Source organism: Blennius ocellaris (assembly GCF_963422515.1).
Source record: "Blennius ocellaris genome assembly, chromosome: 16".
Classification (NCBI taxonomy): domain Eukaryota; kingdom Metazoa; phylum Chordata; class Actinopteri; order Blenniiformes; family Blenniidae; genus Blennius; species Blennius ocellaris.
Window position 1 is genome coordinate 19,034,645 of NC_137665.1, and position 11,119 is coordinate 19,045,763.

Here is an 11,119-nt window from a genome sequence, read left to right on the forward strand (position 1 = left end):
TAAATAAACTTTTTTTTTAATTGTAGGTATATTTTGAATTAAATCACGATTTAAAACAGGTATATTTTGAGTGAAATCATTTGAAACGTTAACCTTTTAAATTGTAGGTATATCTTGAGTGAAATCACACCTAAAAAAAACAATTATATCGTCCTTTAAAACGGTTCGTCGCGGCCTTTACAACTATAATCGCGTGAAGCGCGGCTGCTGCGGCTGCGGGTGTCCTGGCTGCGGTCTCCCGCTAGGGGTCGCTGCCGACAAGAAGCGGTGCCGGTCCTCGAGCTCCGGGTCTGCAGACTCACCCTTCCCTGTGAACCGGCAGTGAGAGAGAGAGAGAGAGAGAGAGAGACGGTACCGGGAAGAAGAGTGGCCGGTGGACGGGTCCACCGACTGAACCTTGGCGCCGTTATTTAATAACTCCACGGTAACTCTTGTGTTTTTAGTCTGATTCGAGGCGTTGACGCGAGTTTCTTCACGTTCGCCGACAAACGCTCGTCGGCGCTGACGCCATATTTTAAGTGAGCTCGTTAGCCGCACCGGCTAACGTAGCATGTCCCTTGTTCTCGTAGTCGCTCTGATTACTTGTATTAATGCGACGACGGCCGGCGGGTTTGACTGCGTTTCTTCGGAACGCGGTGGTTTAATTAACTAGTTAAAGTCTCAGTTGTTCGCTGAACGTCGTTAGCCGTGATGTAAGCGAACGCGCTAACTGTTAGCTCACGCCCCAAGGCCTCACATTCCTGGAAGAATAACGTCATTTCTCTGACGTATTGTTTTTACTCTGACGTGTTGGGTCATAGAAACTTCATTCTGGTTTAATTGGGGTTGGATTCTGCTCATTAACCGAGATATTTCGGGTTTTCCCACAGTTTTTATTGTGTGGCTGGCTGGAGAGAGAGAGAGCGAGAGAGAAGACCCCGGCTTATAGCTGCCCGCCGCGCTGCCTGCTCCACTGACCGGGTTATAGCTGCCCGCTGCGCTGCCTGCTCCACTGACCGGGTTGAAGCTGTCCGCCGTGCCGCCTGCTGCTCCGTGACGTCGGGCTGAGAGGAGCGTGTGACCGGAGCCTGTGACGCGGGGCTCATCCCTATGTGTGTGACAATGGGGGACATCAGCGACCTGGACCGGCAGATAGAGCAGCTCCGACGCTGTGAGCTCATTAAAGAGAATGAAGTCAAAGCACTGTGTGCCAAAGCGAGGTAAACACACCTGACACGTGTTGATTCTTGGAGGGAATCTCGTCACAACTTGTCATCATCAGATTGTTGGATCACATTCATTGGCGACACAGCCCAATTTATTCTGGAGGCCTGCATTGAAATGGCACCATAATAATGTTCTAATAACCCTTCCGGAAAGAAATACAAGTAGATCCTCAAAGTCTCACTTATTATACTCCTTCGAAAGCCTATTTTGAACAATCAGAACTTTATTTCAATGTGTTTAAATCCCATTTAAAATCCTCTTTGTACTAATCTCAGCTGAAGTACCGGAGCTGTACAACGTCTGTGGCCTTTTGCATCTTTCCACAAACTCGCCCTTACAATGGCTTCCACAGTATTGGTTTTGCACAAACGGAGCAAAATAATCCCTCAGTTAAGAGCATTGCAGCTGTACGTGGTTCATTTCTGGGTCTCATTGCCGCCCAGGGACGGGAACCACAAGCCGGTTCTCAAGAAGAACCGGTCGCGGTTCGGTGTTTCATTCGCCAAATGGGCAAATGGTTCCCTGATCGATCCCAGTTGGCGCCAATGACGTCACGACACAACATCTCATTCATTCATTAGCCTTTATTTATTCAGCAGAAACACATTGAGATTGTGTCCTGGTAGAAGTACATAAAATAAATGTGCAGTGTCAGTGATACTAAAATGTTCTTAAAAACAAATGTCTTTTCTCATGTTGCACGTAGCCTCCAGTCCTCCGGCTCTTTACAGACGCATGTTTCTTCTTTTTGTTTATTGCGTGCTTCAGGTTAATGGTAGTGGTAGGATAAAAGAAATGCAGCATTGTGCTCGTGACGTTTGTGAAGGAGCTCTGAGCAACCTTCTGGTCACGAGGTTTGACTTGGTGCAGAACATCACCGGCACAAAGTGACACTTCACCTTTTTCACGTTTTCCTTTACTGAAGCTGGAAATTAAATATGTCTTTGCTGAGGGAAACGACTCAGAAGACGTGTCCCTGAGTTAAAATACTTCAAAAGCCAAGAGGAGTGTTGACGCCAGATAGATTTCTGTGTGTTTTACATTCAGCAACAAACGGAAGCAGTGAGTTAAACCAGCTGCTGTGTGGTTTTTTCTTTCTTTCTTTTCAGAGAGATCCTGGTGGAAGAAAGCAACGTCCAGAGAGTAGACTCTCCCGTCACGGTGAGTAACGTCTCCTCGCGTCGCGCCGCTCTCGCACTTGGAGGACGTGTTTGGGTTTGACCGCTTGCCGTGTCTCCCGCAGGTGTGTGGGGACATCCACGGTCAGTTCTATGACTTGAAGGAACTCTTCAGAGTGAGTACCTCTGCCTCAACCGAGACTAGTTTGTGTGCTGCCAAAGTGGGTCGCGTTCCTATCTTACTCTTGTATTTTACACGGCAGATTATCTCTTTATTAGCGCTCTTATCTCCGCGTTGAAGGGTTCAGACGTGTAGAAAGTCGACCCAGGAAAATGTGTTTCGTTTCAGCTGAGAAACCAGGATTAAATCCAAATTATTAAGCTTCCGGTCTTTTCTGCAGGCTGTTTATTCCTGACAGTTTCGGGACCATATTTGATGTTCTGGAGTAAACTATCCAACACACAAGTCGTTTTCTCAAACGTTTATACCCCGAGTGAATGAGGGGTTTTCTTTGACCGGCGGTTTTCATTATTACTGGAGCAGTGGTTACTGGACGTCCCTCCAAACTCCAGTGTCTGTGATGAGTAGTGTTGTTTTGCACACACACACACACACAAATGACCAACTCATTCCCCTCATCCAGTCCTGTGTGTGTCAGAGTATTATTTCACACCACGCTCATATCGTTTTGACTTCATATGAGTTGAGATCTGAATACAACCGGTCCCACAAAACCTCCATTGTCCTACATTGAATTCAGCTATATGATAATGACCATTTTCTCTTAATTGGTGGAGAGGGAAGTCGCTGGTTTCCGTCATGCTAATCTCTGCAGACACGTTTTATTCGGTTGAAAGTGCGTTAAAAAAATCAGCTTTGCACAATAAAAGTTGCACACCTCCCAGCTTTTTCTTCTTAAACCACATTTAATTTCACTGCACACCTCTTGATTCGTCATATACAGTCGGTGTATAGACTGTCTGTGATGTCGGTTAACTTTGTGTGATTCTGAGGTTAGATTTATCTTTAACATCACTGAGAGCTATGATAAGGTCATCTGATTTCTATTAAGTTGGCTATAAATTGAAACCAGTGTGATTTTGTTCCATCTTCTTTGTTTATGTTGAATAAATAAAAAGTGACACTAAAATGATCCATGAGGTGGAGCCTGACGGTGGAATGTGTCCGTGTGGCAGGTTGGAGGCGACGTCCCGGAGACCAACTACCTCTTCATGGGCGACTTTGTGGACCGAGGCTTCTACAGTGTGGAGACCTTCCTGCTGCTGCTGGCTCTGAAGGTGCGTACCAACCGAGCCCTGGAGCACAAAGGAACACGTCCTCCGTCGAGTGCAGAATGAGAATTGTAGCATTTATGAAGCTCCGGAGGAGGAGGAGCCTCCATTTCATACTTTACCGTTGAGAGGAGTTTATTACTGCCTCATATAAAGTCCACAATAATGATCATGTTAAAGCAAACACAGCTTAGGTATCAGGATTGTAGATAGATAGATAGATAGATAGATAGATAATTACTTTATTCATCCCCGAAGGGAAATTGTTTTGTTGCAGCAATCTGGTACCTAGGAATATTATAAAATACAATAGAATAGAAATAAAGGTAAAATATAAAAATATCTGGGTATAAGACATAAAGTAAAACACAGAACGGAACATGGGCACTAAGAAATAAGCAGGAGATAAAAGCAAGATAAATAAATAGTAAGGTGCAGTGGCAGAGCCATTAGAAGTAGGCATTATGTAATTATAACAATAATACAGATAATAACAATGTGTAATAGTGTATAATACTCGTGTATAGTACTACTAATAATGGTAGCAATAATATAACAATATGGTAGCAATAAAATAACAATAACAACAATATATATATATATATCAGTAATAATAATAATAATCGGGATCGGAAAAGAAAAGGCCTGGATCGACGCTTCCCTCCTTAAAACACCCCTGAGTTGTTTCTGCTCCGCTTGATCAACCTGTGGGCCGCTCTGTTATTACAGACATACTGCCGTTACATGAAGTACGCCTGATAAAGACGCAGTTTTCCCAATAATCAATCAACTTTATTTATAGAGCGCTTTTCAGCAGCCACAGCTGAAACAAAGTGCTGCACATTGTAAATAAATAAGAATATAAGTCGCAAAATAAAAACATTTAAAACAATAAAAACAATAAGATGTTTAAAACAATAAACAAAACATAAGCGGTTAAAACAACAAGAAACGAAGGCACTAAAACCAGACCAGAGTCTCACGCTGGGGTAAAAGCCAAAGAATAAAAATGTGTTTTAAGACGAGCTTTAAAAACGGACAGTGAGGGGGCTTGTCTAACAGGGAGGGGGAGGGGGGGGGGCATTCCAGAGGTGAGGACCGGCAGTGGAAAAGGCTCTTTCCCCTCTGAGCTTCCGTTTGGACCTCGGTACCTCCAGGAGCAGCCGATCAGCTGACCTGAGGCACCGAGCAGCAGCGTATGAATGAAGGAGCTCAGAGAGGTTAGGCGGGGCAAGACCATTTAAAGATTTAAAAACAAATAAAAGAATATAAGTCAGGTAACGCTTCAGGAGGTCAATTGACCGTTTTGAACTCATTTTGCTTTTACTTCTATAATTCAACATTTATGACTGTGACTTCAATGCTTGCTGTCTTTTTTTTTTTCCCGGAACAACCTCACCTCTGTGATTCTACAATTATCTATTCATTTTGATATACTAGCTGAACACATTGGCCACATTGAACACATATATATATATATAGAGAGAGAGAGCGAGAGAGAGAGAGAGAGACGTGTAATGAAAGATTTTCACAACTTAGACAGCATTCCCCATTAGAATATGTACAAATCAATGCATGGATGTGTCCAAAAAAACACATTTATATGCAACATTTGATAGAAATTCCCAGGCGTTTCTGTCCAAAACCAAGCTGGCTCAATCATATAACTGACAATTTGCATAATTACAGCATCCAGTACAACATATATATGTATATAATATAAATTTCTTGTGTGTTTATCATTATTATCATAGTTGATTGGCCCTGGAACAGGAACTAAACACATGCAACAGCAATGCAATTTCCCAATTGGCTGGTTGGGGCGGACTTTTGATGACTAGAAAAGGAGTGTCAGGTGTCTTTTTTTCTTCTGTCTCTCTCTCTCCCCGCCACCAACTCACAGGATCGGCTGTTTTACCGTCAATTCCTCCACAAAACAGGCACCAACACGTCCAGTTTCTAACATGATCATAGCTCTGGTTTTATTTATCCTATCAACATTTAAAAAAATAAACTTGTCCACGGCGTAAAATCCACACTTGAAACTGAGTTGAGACGGAGTCCAGGCGTGGCTGCTGTTTGCTGCCGCGCCGTGTAAATGATCCACGTGCCGTTTGGCGCGAATGGAAGTGGAAGTTTGTCGTGTGTCCCCCGGCAGGTCCGGTACCCCGACAGGATAACCTTGATCCGGGGGAACCACGAGTCTCGGCAGATCACCCAGGTCTACGGCTTCTACGACGAGTGCCTCCGCAAGTATGGCTCGGTCACGGTGTGGCGCTACTGCACCGAGATCTTCGACTACCTGTCTCTGTCCGCCATCATCGACGGGAAGGTGAGGTCCTCCGCCCCAATCGAACGCGGGAAACGCTTCCTTGTCGGGGTTTTTTTTTTTTTTTTTTTTTCATTTACCTCACGTCGCCCTCCGGCCTCCAGATCTTCTGCGTGCACGGCGGCCTGTCGCCCTCCATCCAGACCCTGGACCAGATCCGGACCATCGACAGGAAGCAGGAGGTCCCCCACGACGGGCCCATGTGTGACCTGCTGTGGTCGGACCCCGAAGGTACACCAAGCGTGTGACACCCCCCCCCCCCCCCTCTCTCTCTCTCCCCGCCGCACGGCGAGCACGCCCAGTTGACCTGGCTTCTTCTACCCCCTCCCCCTTCCCCCGCAGACACCACGGGCTGGGGCGTGAGTCCCCGGGGAGCCGGCTACCTGTTCGGGAGCGACGTGGTGGCGCAGTTCAACGCCGCCAACGACATCCACATGATCTGTCGAGCCCACCAGCTGGTCATGGAGGGCTACAAGTGGCACTTCAACGAGACGGTGCTCACGGTGTGGTCGGCGCCAAACTACTGCTACAGGTACGACGCCGCTCCGCCCTCTGCCGTTTTAACAGGGGTTTTTTTGTTTGTTTGTTTGGGGTTTTTTTAACTTTATTTTTATTTATTTTTTAATAATAAACATGAACATGACAAATCACGTTACAGAACCTTCCTCGACAGCATATACATGACAATGTAAGAAAAATAATAATACTATGACAACAGAACCGATATGAGACAAATACATAAAAAGATGGGCAATTAAGACATTACCGTGTCGTGTCGGTGACCATTCAGTTCGACAGGTATTTTTCTACAGGGAACCATTTTCTCATGAAGATCTCAGACTTCAACTGTAGTTTTGCCGTTAAAGCCTCCGTTCCATACGCCTCTCTCACTTTGTGTTTCCATTGTCCCACCGCTGGTGGCTGAATTCCTCCACTTTATTGTCACCATTTTCCTTGCAGTCATCAATAGTATATGTAACAGGTGCTTTAGATTTTTCGTAAACTTGTTCTCGGGAGTCAAATCAAGAAGAAACTAGCCTGGCGTGTGCGGTACCTCGACTCCCAGAACCTTATCTCACTCTTATCTTCACTCCCCTCCAGAAAGGAGTCAAAATTGGGCAATCCCAGAATATATGTGAATGATCGCCAACCATTCCACATCCTCTCCAACACTTTCTTGCATTTGGATGGTCAACAAATTTAGAAACCACCAAAGGTGTGTGTATATATATATATATATATATATATATATATATATATATATATATATATATATATATACACACACACACACACACACACCATGATGGTGTCTGCTTGGAGATTTTAAAGGTGCTCTTTTTCTTCTGGGACTAAGTTTTAATCACGGACAGGTTCACTTTCCTCCTGTTTGTTTGTAGTCGTTTGTGTTCTTCTGTCCTCTTCTCACCAGGTCACATGTCATGTTGAGATCATGGAGTTTAGTTGGTCGAACTATTACGTTAGCTCTGGTTTCTTGTTGATCATGACCGTTGAGTCGTTTTATTGTATTCCTCAACTCTCCGTGGTCAAAGTCGCTTCACTCGTAGTGAATTAATCAACAGTAGCAGTCATCTGGATTGACTGAAATACAAGCAGTTGATCCTGAACTCTCACAAATCAGTTGTTGCTCCTGCTCAGTGGGGAGTTGAAGACTGGATTTTCATCGAAAAAAGGGTGTTAAAGAGGTCGTATTATTCAGCTTTTCAAAACGTTCACGTGGTCTGGTCGGTCCAGGAACCTCGTATTCAGAGTTTTCAGCTCCTCCTTGATTCTCCTCCATTAGAACATTGGCTCATAGGAGCTACATTCAGAATCTGCTGTGTCTGTGTGAGCTGGACTGGCTCCGCCCACACACACGACCATCTTATGGGAAGAGGAGGAAGTACTTCCTCTCGTGGTGCCATGTGCCAGAGCAGAGCTGCCTGATTGTGGGAGGAGTCAAAGGGGGAGGAGCCTACCTTGATTGTGATTGGCTGAACCCCCCCCCTGATGACACTATATAGGGTTCGATTTCTGATTGGCTGGTTGGAGCAACACATTTTTTAAACCCTGGAACAGACCAGGGAGAGAGAGGACACACTTTCGACACTTCTGGGGCGTCGTTCCAGGCGTGGAGACGAGTAGAACTGCTGGAGAACTTTTAGGAAGTGGATTTTACATAATATGACCGCTTTCGAGACCCAAACATGCTCCTTCTGTTCTCTTCGGCCTTCATTACTATTTTAGTTTGGTTCAGTGATTACAGGCAGTGCACCCAGCACAGTAGTACCCCTGATGACCTGGGGGGGGCAGTGTAGTCTGCAGTATAGCAAAGAGAGAAAGGAACAAAGGAGAAACAGAAGCAAACATTCCCGTGCGAAGGACCATATGGATGTCAACTACCGTCCAGCATGTTGTACATTAAACACGCGGCGTGCACTGCCCCCTACAGGAAGTCTTTGGTAACAACCACAGCAGCAGGGGTGTGTGTGCAGAGGGAGGCTTCAGGCCTCCACAGTGATTTGTAGGTGGAGTTTCTGCCCCGGGTCCAACTCCCATGTTATGACGTGGAGCAAAAAAAAGAGGAAATGTGAATCCCTGCTGGATGTCGGGGGGGGGGGGGGGGGGGGGGGGGTTACGAGGGGATTTAATCCTGAAAGCGAGCTGACCGTCCGTTTTCCGTCCCCCTGCGACAGGTGCGGGAACGTGGCGGCCATCTTGGAGCTGGATGAGCATCTACAGCGAGAGTTCATCATATTCGAGGCGGCGCCACAAGAGACCAGAGGCATCCCCTCCAAGAAGCCCGTCGCCGACTATTTCCTGTGAAGTTTCACCTCCACACACACCGCCCCCACCCCACCCCTTCCCCTCCCCCGCTGGCCGCCAGCCTGTCAGCCGAACTCACTGCAGTCGCTCGGAAGTTTCTGCTTCCGCTGGATTCTCCTCTCCACTGCTGAGCGTGACGGAGCAGCGGGGGAGGGGGGGGGGGGGGCGGCGACACACGCCCGGCCCACCTCAGTCCTCCAATATGGCCGAACCCTTTCTGCCTCGTTGGTCTCCTCTGTAGATACGGCGCTCCCAGCTCCACCTCAATGTACTTTTCTTTTCCATGACGAACACGTTCACGTAGTTCTAGAAGCATCTTGATTTCTTCTTTTCTTTTAATTTTAATGTATGCAGTTGTAGAAATGTTCACCCTTTATCGTTTAAGGAATTCCGTCAAAACGTTTATTTTATTTTTGATTTTTTTTTTTGTATAATTGTTTCTGCCAGAACTGAATACAAACTCCTCCACCCGCTGCTTGCTTGTGTATTGGACATGAGCAGCGCTCCGGTTCACTCACACATTAACACCACAGACTCCTCGCGGCGTCGCCCTCCATCTCCTTTTCACAGGTTTGTTTGTTGGTTTTTTGTTTTGCTCTTAATTCTTTTTAATCTAACAATCTCTTGCTGTCAATTTTGATATTGTGGGAATAAAGTTTTGTATCAATGCAGTGGTTTTTGTGCAGCTGTGCTGAAACGGTAAAATCTTCAGCGATCAAACCTCAGAGCTTCACCGCAACAGTCCATCATACAGTCGTTGTTCCTCTTAAACACACAAATATCTTTACAGAACTTATGAAGGTTTGTTCGTCGATCATGAATTGAAATACTGGCTGTAGTTAATTAGCATTTAGAGCGAAAATGTGTCGCATCGAAACAAATCGGTGAACAAGGTAAGACTTGGTTTTACAGGCGTTTTGATATAAAACTGGGAGTTCAGAGACTTTTATAATGAACTTGTACATCAGTTGTTAGAACTGCTCAGGCTGGTTTAATCTAGAAAATCATGTTACTGTCTAGACAGAGCTGCTCAGGCCGGTTTAAAAAAAAAAAAAACATTGGTTAAGCAGGTTAAGATTCACAGTCGGTCCTCAGTTAAATTAACCTTTCAAATTGTAGGTATATTTGAGTGAAGTCATTAAAAACTCGTCATTTTTATTACGTTTTCCATTCAAACAGCAAACAGCAGCTCACATGCAGTATAATATATGTTAATTTAGGATCAAATCTATCTGCCCTTGATCAGTGTCTGAAGGTACCAGTCCAATGTATCGTGTACGTCGATGGTATCGCGGGTCTGACATGTAGCAGGTCAGGATGTTATAAAGCCTGTTGTGGGTTTTTTCTGTTAGAAATACGATGGTCAGTGAGACCAAATAGGAGACACTTGGTATCCAGCTGAATTGGGACATTTCAAAAATGATGCGAAACTGTCATGGCTGAAATTTAACACAAAACCTCAAACAATGGACATCATGACTCGTCTCAGATTTCCTGTTCCAGCAGAGTGGTGAAACACTGGGGTCCATTTTGTTCTTTGTGACAGGTCTTACATGAACGCAATGCACATAGATCCCATGTAAGACAAGACACACAAACTGTAACGGTGCAACTCCAATGATCTTTTAAACATTTCAAATAACTACATTTCAGTGTAGAGAGCAAAAAGTGTTACTGAAGATTGAGACAAGGACCTGGGGAATTTTGCCCCAGGAAATAGTTTTTAGACAAATAACTAATCAAAGGACAGGCAGATTCATTCAAAGATGAACGGCTCGAGGTGTAAGTTCCCAACGATGCCCTTTATTTTAATAGCGCAGTTAAAAAAGGGCACTGCAATCTAGAGAAGCCAATAAAAAAAAGTAATGCAGTGGACAGGAGGATTGCAGTGGACAGGAGGATTGCTGGGGACGGCAAAAAGAAATACAACAGGTAGCAGCGGGTTGCTCCAGATAAAGCGACTCAAGAAAAGAGAAGTCTACACACCAAGTAAAGAAACAAAATGAAGATTCATTGACTCAAATGACCAAACGAGAATCAACACTAAACTAGAAAGGGACACTGCACACAGAACCTGGAACATCAAACGACGAGCAGAGAAGTTGGTGGTACGAGGTAGGAGGAGCTTCTCCAGATCATCTAATTCCACGATTCTCACTTTACGTCCGTCTTCGTCAGAGGGATAATGTTTGGTATATTTTCCGCAGAGGAACCCCTGGCAAAGGTCGTGACGACCGCGGTAGAAGCAAACGCCACCTTTTGAGGAATTCCACCGTCGCGGCGTTGAGGAAACTCGCCACGACTGTTGGCCGGGCATGGAGGCTGACATCCAACCGGTGAGTAAATA

General features: G+C 45.2%; 1 protein-coding gene across 1 annotated transcript; it reads left to right on the top strand.

Annotated features, from left to right (window-relative positions):
- The first annotated feature begins 291 nt into the window (after positions 1-291).
- On the top strand, positions 292-9,440 carry LOC308140868 (serine/threonine-protein phosphatase 4 catalytic subunit B). The gene is made up of 9 exons (XM_080510821.1): positions 292-424; positions 870-1,199; positions 2,316-2,367; positions 2,450-2,500; positions 3,522-3,623; positions 5,776-5,949; positions 6,051-6,177; positions 6,289-6,478; positions 8,643-9,440. The coding sequence occupies exons 2-9, from the start codon at positions 1,090-1,092 to the stop codon at positions 8,770-8,772; spliced, it is 936 nt and encodes a 311-aa protein (XP_080366947.1). The 5' UTR covers positions 292-424; positions 870-1,089; the 3' UTR covers positions 8,773-9,440.
- Positions 9,441-11,119: the final 1,679 nt, after the last annotated feature.